The 21,576-nt window shown below is 46.0% G+C and overlaps 1 protein-coding gene across 3 annotated transcripts in view; it reads left to right on the plus strand.

Moving 5' to 3' along the window:
• Window positions 1-21,576, plus strand: part of RAPH1 (Ras association (RalGDS/AF-6) and pleckstrin homology domains 1) — a 293,904-nt gene that overhangs the window by 178,625 nt on the left and 93,703 nt on the right. The window contains exon 1 of one of the 3 annotated variants that reach the window (XM_066999107.1): window positions 20,756-21,071. The exons of 1 other annotated variant lie outside the window; for it this stretch is intronic. Coding sequence is in view for 1 of the 2 variants with exons in the window: in XM_066999106.1 (XP_066855207.1) it covers window positions 21,276-21,287 (12 nt within the window). In the remaining variant the exon portion in view is untranslated. Of the gene's footprint in view, window positions 1-20,755; window positions 21,072-21,263; window positions 21,288-21,576 lie in introns of those variants that run through there. One more of the 3 variants, XM_066999106.1, reaches the window with a different exon arrangement.

A 21,576-nucleotide genomic window follows, 5' to 3' on the forward strand; every position in this document is an offset into this window, starting at 1 on the left:
ATTCAGGGGATGAAGTTTCTTTCAGTTCAGCAGGACCTGTTGCCTAACTATCTATTTTGCCAGAGGGGTTCATTCGGTGATGAAAGAAACCAAGTGTAGCGCTCGCTCAGACTAAGACCTTGAATTCAAGCTTCATTTCAAGAAAGGGTCAAACGCTTGATCTTGTGAGACATCGCCATAAGCAGCCTACTTTCCAGTATCAGCACATTGCAAGAATGGCAAAAAACTGCATCTGTAGCACTGCCAAATCAGAAACCATGCCCAGCCTTAAATCCACCACAAATAAGTCTGGATATGAGACCACACAGCATTTATACCCTTTCTCAAACACCAAAGCAAGAGAGTGGTTCTGCACTACAGAAACAATGCAGTATGACCTGCATACTGAAAAGCAGCCATCAGCATTTGCATGCTGATTTAAACATGGCAAGGCAAAGAAGCTGGTAACTAAAATTAAAAAAAAAAAAAGATGCAAAATGTGAAGGGCACAGAAGAGTCCTGTTCAGATTCCCGCTAATATTGCACCAAACAAAGAGAAGGAGGAGAGATGCCTTTTTTTTTTTTTTTCCCTAACATGGTATTATACAGAAAAAACTAATCCTTTTCATTTAGCAAATCCATTTTGTTTCTTGGAGGGTTAAATCCTGCTTGCCTCAAACAAATGAGTAATCCAATTGGCTTCAATGTGACAACTCCCAAAAGGCAAACAGGATTCAACTCCAGAATGTAGTACACAGATTTTGTGAATGAGCTATTTGAAATGCTGGATACTTTGTGTGCTAGCTTTGGTGCTGCCCTATAAACCCGTCATGACTGTGTCAGCCAGTTTTTCTTGTGCTGAAGGTTTAGAGGGCTTCCTATGGCTCTAAATTTAACCTAGGGCCTCTCACTACTAATCATAAATTTGGCCACGTTGGTTTTGTAAGACAGAGAGAAAAGGGAGGAGAGGAAAACACTCTTTCTGAAAATAGTAGTTAGGGCCAATTTACTTTTTACTAGATGCTTTTATTTCTTGAGAACCACGTAATCTCCTAGGACAATTGCAAAACTGTAAGCTCAGTATCTCTAATGCAAGTGAGTGAGAGGAATCGAGACACATTATATAAACTTTCCCAGTTTCCTGGCACCAGGGGCTTTCTCATCTCCTGCTTGACTAAAGCTCTATGTTCTTACTGAGCCTTCTCACAAGAAATCAGACATTTGAGCTTGCAGTTTGTTTCACATTTGCTACTGACAGTGCAGGCTGTTTTCAGAGTAGCCTGAATTTCTTTTCTTTGACACCTCTGATTACTTCACAGAAGACGCTTAATTAGACACCTCCCAGCACCCACCTACAACACTTACACCACAACAGGAGGGAGCTCCCTTGACAAAAATGTTCACACTGGCAGGAAACCAGATCAAGAAGGTAGTCAAAAGTCCATATGGATGAAACCCATCCAAGGAAAATAACTTCAGTGATCTAACTTTGAGAGCTGAAAGAATGTGGAAAATCACCCACTGGCTGTTTCAAAACACTCAGATGCGTAGAGTCCAAATGGCAAGAAAGAGAGAAGAGAAAATTGGAACAAAAAATGTGCCAAACACATTGTATGTTGATTTAACTATGCCCAAAGTCAAACTTAGTGCCATCAAACAGAACCCAGATTTCTTTAGGTTCTCTATACTTGCCATGATTGCTCAACCTGCAGTCTCCCACTGCCCCATATCCTTTAACAGGTAGCAAGGCATAAGCAACTTGCATTTTTAGGAGAGTATTTGCATCCTCTTTTTTGCAAAAGTAAAGCCTACAGAAGGAGAGGGGGAGTGGAGAAAGTTGTTATATAAGGAACAAGGATAGGGAGTTCTGATGAAAGCTCCAACCCTGGGCTGCAGAATAAATAATCAAAGAAAATGAAGATGCAGGCGCATACACCAGGACTGAATATGGCACAAGCTTTTGTTTCCTGGACACTTCTTCCCTAATAATACAGAGAGTGCCATAGGACTCATCTGTGCTACAGTATTCAAGCTATTTAACACCACCACATGCAGTACATCTCACCGGGAGGGAGTGCATTGGAAACTGGCCTAGTAATTTTTAATGTGTGCTGCTCATTACTAAATGCAAGCATCATGTTTTAAAGAAAAGCCTTTGTGTTTAGAATGGGCCCCAAAGCAAAATGCTGGATGTGAACACCTCCTGTATGCCACGCTGGGTTTTATTTAGGGTCACTCTAGAGCAAGGGACTCTATGGCAGTGCCTCTCCCATGCCGAAAGGCTGAGAGCAACTGCAGACCTCAGGCAGGAGGGGGGGCTGTAGCTAATCTTGTGCCTACCCTGGGCGGAATAAAATGCTTGAAATTCAGGGCAAATTTAGAGGATAGGCCATTCTTTCCAGAGAAATTTCACAGGCAAGACCATATAATCCATGACTATTTAAAGAAGAAAACTGTGGCATACCTTCTTAAATGTCTTACAAGAACTTTGGTTTCAATAATACTGCAGCTTTTATTTTGATAAACATGAAACAGATTCCCAAGCCTTGAAGGAGCAAATATCATTGCAAAAGGAGACAGAAATCACCCATGAGGTAATGTGCTTTTTTGCCCAGCTCAGATGAGATAGCTCCCTGGAGTCTATTTTCCTAGGATTTTTTTCTCCTGTCTAGTCAAATGGCCTAATTAATAGATCTCAGTAGGGGAAAAAAAATGCAAAATTAAAATAATCCTAAGATCATGGCGTGATCTGAAGTGCTTTCCAGTTCTACCGTGTGAAGCATGTCTCCCAGCAGAGCGTGGGAAGCCCGAAGAGCCGGGCTCGTGCCGGGGCTGCACCGAGCAGCCGCCTCCGGGTGTCTGCCAGCGCTGGGGGCTGACTCTGCTGCCTGGCACCAAGGGCATTGCCAAGCCACCTTCTGGGAAAGTGCTGCCTCAAATCCTACTGGAAGGTCAGTGGAACTGTGTCTTCCAAATCCCCTAGTTTAGCTCTACAAATCTTTTTCCTTAATCTTACAAAAACATTTAAAGTCTTCGACTTAAAGGTCATAAAAAACAAAACGGTGCTCAGCCTCCCTCAGCTGAAATCCTATTGACGTAAATGGGAGTGAGGAACCATGCTGAAGGTGATTTAAAGGGGCAGGGAGCGAGGCGGGATTTTTACAGTTGCAGCCAAGGCTGTCCTAAGGTTAAAAGCTTTTGCTGTCAGAGCTTGCAGTGCCATGTAGAAGTGGGACAGGGATGTAACCATGAACCCAGCTGGCCAGCCAATTGGTTGCACTGACAGAAGTTTCAGTCCAGCAGAAAACTATTGATTTGTTTATTTCTCTATTGAAAAATAGAAGCAAATGTTTCAGCAAAAACTTCCCTCTTTTCAACAAACGCAAGCCTAGAAGTGTGTATTTTTCCAATGTCAACTGCCAGTAAATGCCATAAACACCTCCCAGAACAAATGCATCTAGAGGAACAAACCCCAGGCTTTTTGTTGGAAGATACCCTGAGTTCAGCTAAGATGTCTGAGCACATTTGGTGGCCAGTGCTGCTGCTGGAGTCATAATCCTTTCCAGATAACTCTTTGAAGAAAAAACGCTTAGCCTCGTTTGACCTGTGTTTACTCAGGGTGGCTCTTCCACTTCAGCAGCCTGAACCACATAGAGCACCTTGTGTTTGCAGTGGGTTTGATGGATTTTCTGGGAAACAAATGTGCCTGATTCTGAGGGAGGGTTGATGTATTTTGCTTCTCTGCAAGTTGACTTGCAGTTCGTTAAACTGAGCTGCAGTTGCTGAAGCCCATTGTGCCGAAATAACAAAATGCAGCCCTGATTTCCTTTCTTCTGGGTCAAGGCTTGAAAGAGAGTGACGTTCTCAGCCCCGAGAGCAGCTGGGGTCGCTGGCTCTCAGAGAATTAGGCTTTCTGTCTCCTGTGGAAAGTCTTTGGTCTGTTGTGGCTGTTGCTTTGATTTTCTAGTGATGTGTATTTTTATACATGACTGTAAAAACAAACACGGTTTACCCGACTGCCACACAGATCCATTGCTATCCCTTGTCAACAGCGTAAAGCCAGTGTTGCACTCAAGGCCAGGAGTGACTCATTTTTTACAACTGTGGTCTTCTGGGAGCCTTGTGATGGCTCCAGCAGAATGGGCTTAATTCAGAAGTATTTCCTGCATCACCATCAGTGTCTTATTTTTCCTGGGTCCTCATTTCCTTTCCTTCTCCAGTGGTTTGGGTGTTCTATATTTGGCCAGTTCACTGAAGCACGCATGGAAAACTGAAATAAGAACTCATACAAAAGCTTTTCCCCTGAATTTCTGCCTTCATAGTAGAACCCCCTGTAATTTGACTGCCTTGTTACTCCTCCTCATCCCTGCTGAATACAGCTGTGTAAGACTTTAGCAGTGCATATTGCATTTTTAATTCCCTGTGTGCCTCTCCCTCAAACAAGAAGCAGATGACATCTGCTGCCGGGGTGACTCAGCATGCGAAGAGCTGCAGTCGCAACCCAGCAGCCTCTGCTAACTAACCTGACCCATTTACTTCGAAAGTCAGTCAAATCTAGATGCCAGATACCAGATTAAGGTGTGGGTGGGGATTGGAATGAGCCTAGGAAAGGCAAGGGAAGGGGCCAGTGGTGTCCCCGAGCTAAACAGGCAAGCACCAGAACAGGAAGCAACGCGGTGGCGGGGCTCGAACCCCTGCCCTGCAGCCCTGGGCTGGGTGCGTGATGGTTTGTAGCCAGCCGAACAAAAACACCAGCCTCGGGTCTTACTGCAGGGGAGAGAGGGAGGTGCAGGGGCAGACTGGGGGAAGCCTGTATCAACATGCCTTCTGCTGCAGGAAGTACAAGAAGAGGTGAAATGACTGGTTTCACAGGTGGCTCAGGCAACGGATGCCCTGCGGGCAGTAGAAGCTCTCAGAAAGCAGTCGCTTGCTTTATCTTCAGCAGTATTTTGGGAGGGAGAACAGAGGACACTATCCTGCACAGGCTTTGGCATATGAACAGAAGATGTTAGGTAGCCAGCAGTTAACCCACTGAAAAGGTGGATTCACTGCCTTCGTAAGAGCAGATTTTCACTTCTCAGTGGAAGAGGCCTTTGAAGGGATAAGAGGTTAGCAGCCTTGTACTTCTCAGTCCGCCTGACCAAGTGTAATTTTCCAGCAGCGCTCATCAGTGTCCAAGCATGTTTTTCATAGGGACGTAAATTTTTCACGAGGTCATGTTTGGTGGCTGAGCCTCAAAAAGGCCTTCTTTAATGTGTTAAGATGTCACTGATTTTGGTATCTTCACTGAGAGTTGCTGGTTATTTAAAGTCCTATATGGGGAGCTGGGCTTAGCTTTCTTCGTGTGTCTGACAGCACTGTAATGTGTTTGTCACATTTTCCATCAGAGTGGGAAGAGCTTTCCGTGGATCTTTAAGCTAATCCCCTCCCTGAAAAAAAGTTTCCTTATTCAGAGATGAGGAAACTAAACAAGAAATGATTCAGTGGTTTTCCCAAGCTCACACAATGATTTGGAACCAAGGTCATGTCTCTGATGGAAGAAGGCAGGTTTTGTGGGTGAAGCTAGTGGCAGGAGTCCTTAGGTCTGAGTCTTTACCCTGTCTGTGACCTAGAAGGAGTTATGTTACAGCTACGTGCTTCCATGTGCCCAGCTTTTTGTTTAAAGTGATCAGGATGAGTTCTAAATTTACAGTGATGGTGTTAGCAGGAATGAAATGTTGAGGTGAAATGCCTGGTTGTTCCTGGAGGGGCAAAAGTATAAAGAGTGCACAGGTTCTGTTCTTCAGTCAAAAGGCTCTTTTCTCCTCTGGTAACGTGACTGCAGTTTCAGGAGTCATTTTTTTAAGGAGCAAAAGGTCCTAGATGATTTTTCCCTGAGATCATTTTCGGAGCTGTCTGCGAGTCCCGGTGGCTTTGGCTGTACAGCGTTGCAATGCGCAAGTGAGAAGACGCGGAGGCAGCTGGCATTCATTCCAGAAATACATGGGCACTGGGCTTTGCCAGGGCCACGCCTGGGAATGTCTCAACTCTTCCGCTGCAGGGATGCAGAAACACAGACTGTTTCTTCCACAGAGCAGGTTAGTTCAATCTGGCAAACTCACCTAACTCTCTTCTTGGAAAACAGTTGTTTTGCACTTTAAAGGTCCTTACCCTCCAAAGGGCTCAGAGCCTTTGTACAGGCTCAGTCAGAGAATGCTCTGGAAAAGGTGGGGTGTTGGTCATGATGTATGTGACAAAACGTCACCCCAAAGAGGGTTTTAATTTCAGAATGCCACATCACCCGCATTACGAAATGATATAAAAAACTACAGCTGCTCTGCTAATAGTTCTCCACGTCTTAAAATGAAACACTTTATGAACTTGCTATCTTTCTGAGACATCCTTATCATTATCTCGTAGCAGCCTCAAGCTAGTTAAATTATCATAACAATAAACCAAGTGTCCATCTTGCTGTCTCATCCACACAGATATCCTTTATGAACACTAGCAGCCTCTCTGAAGTCAACTGAGCCACTTGCATGCGTAAGAATGTTTGTTTGCAGTGAAATTTCAAGGGTCAGGCCCAGCCTTCATTCTCTATATTTCATAGAGATACACATTCAACCATGTTCCAGTCCTTATCTAGAAAGCATCTGCCCCTCTCGTTACATGGGGAGGAGGGAAGAAAAGAGCAAATAACAACATGCAGGCACTGCAAAGACAAGAAACAATGCTATCTGCAGAGAAGCACATACAGCCTGCTGCCCATAAGAAGCTGGATGAAAAGACTCAAGCAGCACAGGGGGAAAAATAACACAGAGAAGGCCAGCTATGTCTTGAGGCACAGTTTCAGTCGTCGTCTGCTGTAGTGTGGAAGATACACCTTATTTTTGTTAGTCATGCTGAGGACGAAGTGAAGCTGAGCTGCCAGCTGGTGCCTTTGGATCCTGAGTGCATTCTCCCTGTGTAACGTGTAACGAACGCATTAAGCAGCTCTACTCGAATGGTGCAGCCCTTAAAAGCGTACAAGGTGAGTACCCTGTCATTTTATTGCCTGCTCCAATGTGGCTCTAATGTCTGAGCCTGTGTCACCAGGGACCGGATGGGATGTTAGCTACCGCCCAGCCTTTCCAAGCAGTACATAAGGATGACTGAGGACAAGAAGTGTGTCATAGCTCTAAGCTGCCCCTCAGTTCATTGAAACTTGAGACCTTTAAGGAATAGTGGAGTGAAAATACAAGCCGTGTTAGTTCAGTAGTACACCACAAAAACACTTTGAGTGCAAGCCGGGTTGTAACTAATCAATACTTAATGTTACAGTGAGCGCTTCTTGGTTTCAGAATTACCGTCTTAAAGGTATAAAGCACTCAAAGGATTAAAAATAGTCTTTGGATGCCCTGCTAAGATAAACAGGGGATGTTTGAACTAGTTTGATCCTGTTCTGTTACTCTCAGGCTGTAGCACGTAAGGCAGTGCCCTATTGTATTATGCTTCAAAGACCCTCTTCTCCCCCATCAGAACAGAAACAATTCTCATTGGAAATGAACAACCCCATCATAAATGTAAGGTGAAAAAAGTGAGTCGGGCCACAGATCCCTTTTTCTTCAAATAGCAGATTCCTGTATTCACTACTGAAGTTATCACACGTCGTCAGTCTGCTGGGGAATAAACTGTACAGCAGCACTAGAGACCCAGTCATCAGGCACATATGAGCTGATCACATTAATGCGTAATTAGCACATAATTTTCTGGAGATCCCATATGGCTCCAATCATACCATTACTAACAGCAGCCCATCATATCATCCAACAAGAGCAGGTCAAGCCCTGACCTTTTTCTAGCATACATGCTCTGATAATGATAGATACTATTTTTGGCTAGAAATAGATCTGTGGTGTAACTTATGTCCTGGCTTTTTTTTTTTTTTTCCTGCAAGTGAATGTTCTCTTTGATGATCCTGGTGGTGGTGGTGTCTGCTATCTTGCTGCTGTGGCCGACAGTAACATAACAAAGCCGACTAGATCACCATCTCGCTCTTAGAACTGAGTAAGTCTGGCATCTTACCAGCTCAAATAGTGGTGCACTGGCTGCAGGGCCCGGGAAAAATAATGCAAACATTTCAGCTGTGTAGACGGCTACACAAATAGCAGAGCAGACAAGGCAGCCTCATCTAGGGAGACAAAAGATATTTGTGATGACCTCCTTCCATCAAGTTAAACAAGTAAAACCTTACCCCAGCTCACTGGCCCAAGTTCCCCTCCTCTGTGAATGTGCACAAAGGGCAAGGCATTATATCTGCAACTTGGCAGCGTGACAGGAGCCTCGGAAGGATGTTCTGAGGTCAGGTCTCGCCGCATCCTGCCTGTATGCGTGCTGTGTGTGGTCAGGGTGCCAGGGGCTGGCTGAGCACACAAGGCAGCAAATGCCAACTTAGGCTGCCACATTTTCTGCTATTCTGTCTCTGCTCCTATGGCAGTGTCTTTGGTGTTGCTGTTCCATGTGTTGGCTCCATCCCCCTGTGGTCTCCTACTTTTCTTTCATTCCCATTTTTTCTTGAGGGAGAAAATAAGAAGTTTGGCAGGAAAGATGGGAGCTGCCTCCTCTGTGCCATATGTCCAACATCTTGGTCATTCTCCTTTTTGGCACAGTAAGCTTGGATGTTGAAGTGTGACAGAGGTTTCCTTGCCCTTTTCCATCTATCAAGTCTGGCACAACAAGCAGTCTCAACTGAGATATTTTTGGCTGACCGTGTCCCAACATGCCACGCATTGTGCAATTTACTTGGCTTTGTTTCTTACCACAGAAATTAACAAAATCCATACTATTGCTTCTTGCCTGTCAGGAAGCTATACTCCACATTAATCTCTCATTCAGGAGACAGGCTATGTGACAGAGATGATTAATCCTAGCCACAGATAACACTTCCTGTCTTTAAATAGTTTCGGTAGATAAATAACTTCTATAATGAAACACTATCCCACAAAGGGTTTTTGGCCTAAGACAGGAACTTTTGAGTTTTAATTCTGGCTTTCAGACAAAACCCTTTTGTGGCTAAATAAGTAGAAGCCTGAGTTTTTTCCCAGAGAAGCTACGGCCTTACCTTTTTTTCAAAATCTTCAGGTGTTGCACATATTCAGCACCTGCAAATGCAGCCCTGCTTCTCTGTCCACTTCTTTTGCTATAAGCTAGTTACAGAGTCACAGCTGTGTTGTAAGCCTAAATGGCAGAAAGATCTCTGAAGGTGCTTGAGGCATGGCATGAGGCAGGCTGTAGTCACACACATTGCTCAGAGCAGGCTCTAAGGAGCCTGCATTGTCCTCATGGTCCCCACCAGGACTCGGTCTGTATCTGGAGGATGTATCCAGCAGGTCTTGTTCTGGAATCCGGGTACCCATTCAGTACTGCTGATGGGTGAGATCTGGTCCAAAGCCCATTAAAGTCACCAAGAGTCTTCCCTAATTTGAGTTGGGGTCAGCTTTGGAGGATGCATGAACTCCAGCCTTCCCCTCCTGTGGATAGCACAGTGGTGATCTAACCCACAGCTGCCTTCTGAGAACGTGTTTACACAACCGGGGAAGTCTTGGCCTCTAGAAGATAACGGACTTTCCACCACAGGCACTGTTCAAATGATATTTAACAAATAACATTCAGACTCTTGCAGTCTCTCTGCAGTACTTGCCCTTTAAATCCCTTTTCAAACCACACAGAAATACAGCATGTATTGTAGTGATTTTCTTCAATTCTCTTCCACCAGATAAACCAGGGAGGGGGGCTGTGACCACCGAGTCTTGTGGCTGGGGGAAGTAAGTAGAAATGGAAAATGCTGTTTGTAGGAATCCTGTGTTTGCCAGGATATTTAGAAATAGAGAGTGGTGATGAGATAACAAATTCTTTGAAAGCACTTGAATTTATTTAAGGAGCTTTTTCTTTTCTGGCCTGCAAAATAAATGAGCTACATGTTGGAAGTTCATACTAACGATAGCTGTGCAGATACAGGAGCATCACTGAGAAACAGTGCTGCCGCTTTAAACGAGCTACTGGGGACAAACTGCACATGCCTACAGCTGCACCACCGCTGCTGCTGGGCTGAGCTGGCTACACAGCACTGCAGAGCCTTGCCTGTGGCTGTGCTGCTACTCACAACACCTCAACACAGGCCAAAGTATCAAGCAAAGAGCGGGACTCTGCATCCATGGTGGCTGGCAGCCCTGGGCAGAGCTGTGTATGATGATGCTCTGATTAACATTTGAAGCAATAAACCATTGTTCTTTCATAATGATGAAAGGATGGACCTAACATCCATGGTGACTGGCAAAGAAGTGCTGTGGCTTCCAGGACTGTCTTTTAATGCACCATGTGACAAAAAGAGAGATGAGGCCAGGTTCCACCTGGAATCCATCATAATGACTTTCTCTGGTACCAGTGCAGGCACAGGGATCTCCTGGACTGAAGGGCAGTGGTCCTTGATCCTTTTTCAGAGCAGAGTGGGCACCACAGACCCAGCACCTCTCCCTCTGGTCCCTCACGAACAGCGAGTCAGCACAGTAGTGGTTACTCAGAAAAGCAGATCGGCTCACCTGTTCGGCATCCCAGGCCAAGCGGTGAGAAGCAAATAAAGTTCCTGTTCCATGAATTAGAGAAACTCTTTTACCCATGCTTAATTTTGACTAGGCATTTACTGGGAAAGGACTTGGGCAGTGTGACTGAATGACCATGCCAATTCAGCACTGCCTGTGAGAGGTGCTTTCCCCCAGATCCTCAGCCTTCCCCGGTCTGGAAGTCCAGACAACAGGGCAGCAGAATGCCAAGGCTCCAGGCACCCAGCTCTTCTCAGAGTGCAATGGTACCTCTGCCCTGAACGACATCTGCACAGCTAGTGCTTCTGCAGTAATTTAAAATCGAATGGACCAAGCCGCAAAATCCTTATTTTGATAAGTTGCATTCAAACATGATTTTTCTTATGAAAATGCTGACTGCTGGGGCTCATATCCTTGAAGAACATTGTTGTCAGAAGGGTGGGTCTCCCAGAACTATACAGGTAATGTTTTCACGGCAGGGCGGGGGGGTCAGTGTAACAATTGCTTGTATTAGTTAACTGTAACCTCAACCACTACATCAGACTTAATACTTCCAAATAGGCTTTGGATACTCTAGCATAATATTTTAACTCTAGGAGATGAACTTTAAGTTTCAAATGTCATATTTAAACTCCTAAATATAAGTGGCCTGATTTTCCAGGGTGTTAAACATATGCAATGCCTGTTGATTTCACTGAAATGTGAGTGCCTGCCAAACATTTTGGAAAAACAGGCCATTTTATTTAGTCATCAACACACAGACTCACAAGTTTAAGCAGCCAGGTTTGAGACCTTTTCTTGCTTCACGTAGTTCTGCATTAGCAGAAAATCACTTCCATTAAGAAATGCCCTTGGCCTGCTCCCTCCCATCCCTATTCTGCATATTATGAGTATTCATTTAATGCTGATTTTGCAGCAGCAAACAACAAGACCACATCAATTTGAAATATTCCTTTTATTTTTTAAGCAAAATAAATCATTTCATAAACACTTAAAAAAAAGGTTCCTCACAGACAATGACCTCATTTTTGCACAGCAATTACTACTTAGACAGAAGGGAATTTGTGCTGCAGAACTCATCTCTCTTTAGTACAGATGACACATTTCAGTGGGAAAGGCAAAGTTAAATACATAGCAAGTTAAATACGCACAGTGGGTTCCAGCCATATTTGGACTGTATCACAAACTAAAGAACCCTAGAAAATTAAAAATGAGCACTGCCTCTCAACTCTAATCGAGATTTATGGTGCTCATCCCACGTGATGCTTGCTAAGAGAGGAATAGTAATGCAAGTAGCAGGAAACAATGTGCCAGGTCAGTGCTAGACTGAATTTGCCAACTGTTCAAACAGTCCTGCTACTGGAGGGGCAACTAATAGAGAGGGGAAAAAAAAGATGTAATCCGTATAGTTTACACTAGCCCAGCATAAGTTACAATGACCAAAATACTTTCTACTTAGGACTCTCTCGTGTATGTTAGAGTTATAAATGCTGCCAAAATTTCCTTTCTGTGATTGATATATTTATATATATAGATATATACGTAACAGCACAGGCTTTTAGAGGTCTTAGCTTTAATCCTAGACTTTCAGAGAGAATTAGCAGCATGTGTTGCCTGTATACATCTCCTCTCTATCCATGGAGTCTTTAGTTTCAAAGGAGGCAACAAATATATCAACACCTAGGGAGCAATTTGGATCTTGAAATCTTGAAGCAGGAAGCATTTATGGGAGGTTGCAGATAGCCTGAACACACATGCAGGACTGGATGTTGCAGACTAAGGGGTCTCAACATAGGCTCAACAGCAACAGAAAATTAATTAGAATTACCTTTCAGTTAGCAAAAGTAAGATGGTGAGGCAGCAGACAGGGTTAGGGAAGATTTTGGAGGCCTACAGATGTAGCAGAGGGTGAATTTGTCTCTTTGAAACTTACATAAGTCTTTTGGAAGAAGAAGAAAATATTTTTCTGGGGAATGGGAGTAAGCTTCTGTGCATCTTACTTATACCATCTTGCATACAACATTCTGACCAGCAGTAATTCAGGCTCTGGTTACGTCCTCTTCTGGAGGAGTTACGCTTCTTCCCTCAGAGGCCCTGGTGACATGGTGAGAGGCGGATCTGTGCATGGGGTCAGATGAGCAGGATGTACGTAACAACAGTCCTGCTGTCAGCTGCTTAACGCGAGGCACTACTGGGTTACTCACTGAAAGGGAAATCTGGAACTGTACTGATGTGGTCTTGGCATGCTGGGGATCTGGTTGCAACTTGACATTTAGTGGCAGGCTTTCTGTTTAGCTAGTTAAATGTGTTTACAGTGATGTAAGAATAGCTCAGAACAAATCATACTCCCACTTTTCTGACTTTCCAGACGCAACCATAATGTTTTAAACACGGGTGCTGGGCTCAGACTATGTCTTTGACAGTGTATACGACAAACCCATGACACAGTCATAGTTGGATCTTAAATAAACCTGTGTAATAAACATATCGAAGCAAGCAAAAGACTAAGAGCATATGGGGTGCTGCTGGGGCTGATTTCTGGTTGGTTGTAAAACAACAAAAAAAACGAGCACTGCTCATGAACTATCTAAAGGCGACACAGCTGTAGGCATCACCGCTCCCCTGGCCTGGCCCAGCTGCGCAGTGCCCACCACCATTTTTTGGCCGTGACTGAGGAGAGCTGTGGGAAGCAATAAGAGCCTTGCCACATCCTCCTGCAGCCACTCAAGGGCCTGGCACTCCCCGTCCTGCTCCCCAGCCCTAGCAGAGGAGCAGGCAGTGCAGGATGTCTGCCTGTGGCTGCACACGCGCTGCCCAGCCTGGGGAGCCGTCACCCACAGCGCCAGCACAGCACAACCTGCCGCAGGGGCAGGCCTGCAGCTGCAGCCCAGGGCCCTTTTCTGGTGAGGCTGGAGCATGGCCAGGCAGCTTGAATGTTCTCCAGCACCTTTGTAAATCAGCAGGGGTAAGTCCCTGGATATGCCAGGCTTCTTTTGTACCCTTTTTTGTTTGCACTGTAGCAGAGCACAGGCTCCGGTGCAGAAGTGCCATCCTGACGGAAGGTGGATGTTTGTCTGGAGCTGCTGAAGCAGCCCTGCAGGCAGTCACTCTGGCCACGCAGCCTGAAGGCTGGATGTCTCCAGTCGGGCCACTCTAGCCAGACCAACCATCCGCGGTGTCCAAGGGCACTGAGCGTACTGGTTGCACGCTGGCCTTCGGGGCAGTAGGTCTGTAGCACAGCTGGTGCAGCCTGGCTGGACACGTGGGCTTTACTGCCTGCTGCATGAGTCAGTGTTGCCATCCCAGACAGCGGTATGGGTGTGGTGGCCCAGATCCTGCCCTTACTGTCAGTGCTCTTCTATGCCAGATATTCACACATATGTAACAGGGGACCTACATCTTACTAAAGAGCTGACAGTCGGTTTTGACACAATAGAAAAAGGGGAACAATGGCAGATGGAGGAAGTGGGAAAGGAAGGACGAGAATAGCAAAGATAAAAACAGGCAGTTACGTACATTGATTTTGTGCACTGTAAGCATTGCCAGATTGCTATTTTGAGACATTTGTATTCCTACTGGTTCCAGGGGTGGCGGTTACAGATGTCAAAATGGAGTGCATATGGAAGAGGTTTCTCAGGGGCCATGCAGTGGCTTCATATTTTTGTCCAGGGAGTTTATTTTAGAGTATAGAGGAGAAGAGAGGTTGTACTTCTAGGGGATGGCGACTGTTCAGTTGAAAAGGACTTAAGTGAAGAGGGTCTATTGGGCAATATGAACTGGCTACATGAGTAAATGCACAGGTGTACAGTTAGTGGGAAATAATGGGGACTGTCCTTTGAAGCTGTTTTCACTCTGTGATCTCTAGTTTGCTACTGGTCAGTATATACAATAAATGTTGCATGTTTTTTATATCTGTTTTAGGCCTAGGTGTCAGGTAAGTAATCAAGAAAATCATTGATTTTTAAATCTAATATCACAAATAACTTCTTGAAGTACATTTGTAGATCTTAGGGCTGAAAAAATGTCAGTTTAGTATAGGTTTATGACCTTTCCAGTACCTATTTAATATGCATATAAAAAGACATTTAATAAGAAGGCAGCATCCATTTATGACTGTAGGCTGAATTACAGAAAAGCTACCTGCCACAATATGATGATGAGTCAAAAGTAGCCACTAGGTCCTCTCTTCTTCTGCATGTACACACTGTACAGTGCAAGGGAAAAATAGTTTTAAGATGCTAATAGGAGACAAAGTACCTTTCACCTGGACAGTATCATTTTGCAGGATTTCCCTCATAACTTGAAACTTGCCTGTCGATCCTTTTTCAGAAAGCTTGTGCACACTGACTCAGAAGTAATCCTCTAATAAGCAATATAAATGTGGCAAAGTAAGATGGAGGGGGATTTTACTTCCAGCTTTCTTAACACCATATGTTCACTTAATCCCACTCTTCGTTTAGTTAGAGCTAATCCCTGACTGCTTCAGTATAAATTATATGCATACTTATATTGTGTGTGTGTGTACCCATATGTAGCATTACACATGTGTGCAGTGTTAGACTTGTGGAGAAATCATACTGATACTTAAGGCAGTTGAGTTTTCCTGAAGCAGACACTCCCAAGTAGTCTACATCAGAAATATACGTTGAGATTCAAGGATTTTTTTTCTCTGAGAGAATTACTAATGAAGATTGCTTGGATTTTTGCCCATCAAATCTTGAGTAAAAATCTTGAAAGTTATTCTGAAATGCCATATAGTTCTTCCTATCTCAACACTGAAATTATTCCAAAAATCATGATGGCCCTCTTACAGGTCTAGAAACATTTCATGGGACATGTTAAACATGCTGAAATGTTTATTGTTCACTTTTCATTTCAAAACTAGAGTTTTGAAATAAACTGTAAAAGTTTCAAAATACAATGAGAAAAAAACTGAAATTTACTGTTCAGGAATCTACTGTCCATTCATCTCCAGCTGTTCAAAAAAGAATCTGAAATGTCCCACAACTATTTTCAGTCACTTGGTAGTTAAAAACAACTGCAGTAGTTTAAACTATTTCTTTAAATAATGTGACAAGTCCAGCCAATGTCACTTCAAGTGGTCAAGACAGAAATTCCAGTAAATCCTAATATATGATTTACAAGGCATATGTCAAATAATTCACATATGCACAAAAATGACATGGAAAAAAAACAGTAGTGCTATATAAACATTTGATAAAGTTAAATAACACAGAACTTCTGTAGAAAGCTGTACTTTCTACCCAGTCTTGCAACTTGGTGCCAGCTGGCTCCAGAAAGGGAAAAGGTCCACTTGAGCACGGCACTGTTCAGAATGGGATCTGGGTGCAAGGCATGGCTTAAGATCTCTGGGAAAGAACATTTAATGGTAACTAGAAAAACAGAAGTTGTGCCAGCACTGTAGCAGAGTTGTGTAGAGTTATCTCTGCAGCTCCAGCAGCTGTACTACATCGCTCCAGTGCATACACACAAAGCATCCCCTTGCAGTTATGGCCAGTGCACAAATGGGTGCACCGAGCGCAGCACTGCGAGCTGGCTGAGGGAAGGGATTGTCCTGCTCTGCTCTGCGCTTGTGTGCCTCACCACAAGCACTGTGTGTGGCTCTGGGCACCACAGCGTAAAAAGGACATAAAACTACTACAGAGTGTCCAAAGGAGAGCTACAAAGAAGGTGAAGGATCTGGAGGGCAAGATGTACTAAGAGTGTCTGAGGCCCCTTGGTTTGTTCAGCCCAGAGCAGAGCAGGCTGAGGGGAGGCCTCATGGCCAATTTCTTTTCCCATCCCACCCTGCCATTCACCTCATTTAGTATTTTAAACGTATTGTGGAGGGTTTTTGTTTGTTTGTTTGTTTTTAATGTTAAGTAATAGTTTTTGTGACTGCAGAACTTCTGGCATTTCACTGTGGTGTAAATGGCCAAACCTTTGCCATTACACCACAGCAGGTTGGATGATTTAATGCTTATGAAGGTACGTGTGATGTCTGCTCCTATCCTGAAAGCTCTGGTGCTGTTAGAATGCATGTATGGAAAAGAATCACTGTTTGTATTTTAAGTGGGCCAGATCCTCATAATTCTTACGAATGAATGACTTCATAATTTTCAGAGGCATCACTCAAAGAAAGTAAAGATATTCCAAGGTGTATTTACTAGCAGATTTAGTTGCTGCCATAGCTTTGGCTTTTTTTTTTTAGACTGACCACCCTTACATGTAGTGACTTCTCCAAAAAGTGACCATGCCAGAGTCAAGGTCTCCTACATTAGCATTTGTTTACATCACCTCCCTTGTTGTTGACCCCTCATTCCAGTTCATGTCACTGTGTCACTGTTTTTGTTTTCCTGTGCTAATGGGCCTTTTCCAAATGCATCTTCTTTACTGAGATTTTTTTTCCTCTTGGTTTTGAAGATAGAAAAGTATTGGCTCCTCCCACCTCCAAAAATATGATGAAAAAGCTTCTTTTGTGAATAAGTAGCACAACTGCTGTGGTTGGGACCCACGGCCATGTTATTTCCCCTTGCAGTCATACTAAGTCAGATGAAGGAAAAAGAGAGGCAGCTAGAGTATTAATAGAGCTTGGGGGCATGGTAGATCTTAAGTCTTGTAGCTGTGCTGCAGAAAGCTACTCATTGATCTGCCTCTCAGTAAGAAACTCTAAAAATAAAGGTATTTTACAATAATATTTTTCCTAAAGATATAAAAAATATACATTCTAATTGCACTTTAGAGAAGGAAAACTAATAAAGATGATTGTGCCATTCCTCATTAGTGGAAATGCCCTACAGTTAACCCGCCTCAAGCACTTTCAGTATCACCAAATCCCTTGGGTGGGATTTTCCAAAGTGCCAGCATTAGCTCAGCCCTGCTCCCATTAAAGTCATTCACTGATTTCAGCATGGGAGCAGACTCCAGAGAGTCCCTGTGGTGCTCTGTGTGTTGGAAGATCCTAACCTTTGTGTGTGCTGTTGCTTCCCTATATTTACATGCATGGCTGCATAGGTGTTCAAATACATTTGTGAGGGCCAGGATTTTCCTCGGAGGACCTAAAAAGGAACCAGTAAGTCAGCTGTGCGGAATAAAGAGTAGCGCAGGGTAATAGAAATCATGGAGGAAAAGGGAACTTCATGTAAGATGAAACTTCATCAGGTGCCTGGTGCAGTCAGTTAATTGCAGCCTCTGTATCCCAAATCACAGAGCAAAACCTTGCAGAATACATTTTCAATATTATTTTCTGCGGTATATATTCTATCTATGGAATCCAATTGCCATAGGCAGTCATCAAGGCAAAGAGTTAAGTAGAATTTAAAAAAGGATTTAGGAAGCTTTGTGAGCAAAGACAACATTTGCAGCTGCATGCGCTAGATTAAAACAGGGCAGGGGGCAAACAAGCTTCCTGCTTCAGCAGCGTAAGCTGATTGCTTTGAGGGTCAAGAAGAAATGTTTTCTTGCCATGTGTTAGCCCTGCTGGTTTATTGAGATGTGTGATGGGATGGTTTGACTTTTCACTAAGGAGTGCTCACAGTGATGAATGCTATGGGTTGCTAGTCTGTGTTATGGCAACCACGGTATTCCCATAAAAAGAATCTCAGCTGATGAGTCCGTAGTGAATTTGATTGCTGACCTTGGCTCTGAAAGAGACTTCCTCTCTGGCTGTAGGTAGCTTACTCTCTCTGTGCACAAAATCATCACCTGGGAAATGGGAAGAGCGTACTTCTCTAGTTATCAGGAACACAATGAGGGGACAGTACGTGAGAAGAGGTGGTCGTATTTTCACTCACGCCCATTCTGTGCTTTGGATTCAGACCTGCCCTGCCACTGTAAATCAGGAGTATTTTAGCTGGTATTAGTCAAGAGTTTTCCTGATTTATTCTGATGAAATGAGTTCAGAAAACGGTGCTTTCACATTCGCTTCTTTGTGGAGCTCCTCTGAACTTGCTCCCACACAAAGAGCAGCAACCTATCCTACAAAGGACAGTAGCCCTGAGAAAGTCTAGTGGCCATAATCTAGAACAGGAGCAGTTTCTGCAACAAACTATGCACCGTGCTGGCTGGTTTGAAGCTCCAGAAGCTCCTGTCCAAGCCTTCACTCTTGTTGCAGACTTCTGTTGCCATTGCACCTGTTGCTTCAATGTCCAATTCTCTCAGGTGTTCTTGTTTACTCTGAGCAATAGGTAACAGCTGAGAGAAGACATTTTTCAAGTACTGGCTGAATCACCTGAATTATTTATGTTAATGGCTATGGGTGCTATACCTGTTGCTAAGATATACCATAATACTTCATCATAACTCCTGTTTGGAAACACCATTACTGCTGGCTGAGCAGCAAGAAATATAGTATAGGTCGAGCAAGTTATTGATGCACAAGAAAGGTTTTAAATGATTTTGTACCCTGAACACTTTAGCTGGCAAAAATCTAAGAACAGGTGGAAACTTTTTCTCCTTCTTAGGGCTAGCAGGGGTCACAGGCGCAAGACATTCTGTATATAGCGGGGGTCACAGGCGCAAGACATTAATGTGTATATAGATGTACCCGTGTATGCACATACATAGTTTTGATTGATAGGGTCTGAATCAGACATGGGCGGTCTTCACACAGAATCACAGAACGGTTGAGGCTGGAAGGCACCTCTCGAGTGGCCTTGCTGGGCAACCTGTTCCTGTGCTTGGTCACTCACACCATGAAGAAGTGCTTCCTGAAGTTTAGCTGGAACCTCTCGTTCCATTTGGTGTCCTTTGCCTCTTGTCCTGGTGCTGAGCACCACTGAAGAGGGTCTGGCTCTGTTCTCTTTGCAGCCTCACGTCAGATATTTCTAGACATTGATAAGATCCCCTGTGAGCCTCCTCTTTTCCAGGCTGAAGGGTCGCAGCTGTCCTCACAGGACAGGTGCTCCTTTCCTTTGGCCATCTTGGTGAACCTCTGTTGGGCTCTCACTGCGATGGCCAGGTCTCTCTCGTACTGCGGGGGCCAGAACTGGACACAGTCCCCAAAATGTGGAATTTCTACTGCAGGAGACTTTGGGGTTTCTTTGATCCAACAAATCAGTCAAGATGGGAGGTGTTTGGCTTTTAATTTTGAACTCTCATAAGTCCAGCCTTTACCTGACCTGCCTGGTGTGTCCTTTGTGGAAATTCCCTGACTGTCCAATGATCCAAATGGCTACCTAGTTCATGTTTTCTTATTCAGAATGATTTAAATACATAAAATAAAACCTCTGAAGAGATCAAAGTTAAGCTCAGCTGCCAATGCTGCTCAGCCATACTTAAAACTGAGACTGATAGACAACCTTTAGGAAGAAGGAAGGGTCTATAGCCATGGAATGATTGCCCCTGTTAAAAACAATGATCCATTTTATCCTTCCTTCTCTGGAAGCAGATACACCTTTTAGCCTACTCAAAAAGCTTGCCTATTTTTATTATTTCATTAAGTGCTAATTTTATTGGGAGATGTAAGACTAAATCCCCTGTGCTACTTTGAAAACCTTATCCAACATTTATGGCAGGTACGTGCTATTTCCCTGGCCCGGGAGATGATTTCACATCAGTAACTGCTGTATGTAATTGGGTAGCGGCTCTGTGGGATGTGCACAGATCCAATCTCGGTGTCACGCTTTAAATGGTCTGGCTCTGCTTTCTGCCCTGCATTAAATTAACTGCGCTGCCTGCTTAGACTCGGGGCAAATTAACAACTTCGGTATGCAAAAATAACACTTCCACGCGCCGAAGGCAGAGCTCGCGTTAGCCAGCCGCAGCCTCCTTTTGCTGCGATTCCCGAGCCGAGGGCGCGAAGCTCTGCACGCTCGATGGCCGTGCAGCTCCTGCGCTGCCGGGGCGCTGAACGTGACAGGGCAGCGCGGCCGCGCCAGGTCTGCAGCTGCCTGGGCACGGCACGCGCCGGCCGCTCCTTGCGCTGCCCGCGCACCCGCCGTGCTTGGGCGCCAACCGCCCAACGGTCCCCCGCGCGCCAGCCGCCCCCTCGCGCCAGCCGCCCAACGGCCGCCCGCGCGCCAGCCGCCTCAGCGGCCCCCCGCGCGCCCGCCGCCCAACGGTCACTCCCGCGCCCGCCGCCGCCGCCGCCGCCTCAGGGAGGGCCTCGGTCGCCCCCCGGGCGCTGGCGGCGAGGCGGGGCGAGGCGAGGCGCGGCCTCCGCGCGCCGGAAGTCGGGCGGCGGGGGGAGCGCGGAGCGGCGGCGGCGGCGGGGAGCGGCGGTCCGGGAGCGGCGTGCGGGGCAGGGCGGGGCGGGGAGCGGCGCTGCCCGAGCCCGGCGCGGACGTGCTGCGGCTGCCGGGCGGAGGCGGTTCCGCGCCCGGCGGAAACAAGCAGCGGGGAAGGAAGGGAGCGGCGGTGGGAGCCGGGAGCCGCGGCCACCATTAGCGGCGGCGGCGGGAGGAGCGAGACCAGCAGCAGCAGCAGCCGCGGGGGGCTGCGGGCGGAGCGCGAGCGGAGCGCGGTGCCGCCGCCTCGCCCCTCCGCCTCGCGGGGATCGCCGCTGCCCGCCGGGGGCTTCCCCGCAGCCGGGGCGAGGTGAGCGGGGAGACGCCTTGGGGGGGGGGGGGGGGCGCCGCTTCCTGCCGCTGCCCCTCAGCCCGGCGGGCGGGGGGTTTTCTCAAAGCGGGTAAATGCGGGGTGGGTGGGTGGATGTGGGCGCTCCCCCGCACGAAGCGTCCCTCAGAATAGGCTGAGAAGCGAGCCGGGGCTGCGCGGGCTGCGGTGTGTGGCATCCAGACAATGTCAGCCTGGGTGAGTCTCCACCCTGTGGAGCCGCAGGCAGGCGGGTCCCCGGCACGGGCATCGCCAGGGCGCCGTGGTGGCACCCACCGGCAGCACGGAACGCGCTCAGCCCGCGGCTGGGCGCGGGAGGGAGGGAGGGAGCCGTCTGGGCTGGTCGCTGCAGCCTTGTGGGGTTGTGGTGGTGGTTTGGGTTTGGGTTTTGTGGTTTTTTTGTTTTTTTTTTTTTGGGGGGGGGGGGGGGGGGGGGTAGCGGGTTGTTGGTTCGTTTAAAACCTGAGTCTTTAAGGCTTTTTAGCTA

The sequence above is a fragment of the Anser cygnoides genome, chromosome 6 (assembly GCF_040182565.1).
Source record: "Anser cygnoides isolate HZ-2024a breed goose chromosome 6, Taihu_goose_T2T_genome, whole genome shotgun sequence".
Lineage (NCBI taxonomy): Eukaryota > Metazoa > Chordata > Aves > Anseriformes > Anatidae > Anser > Anser cygnoides.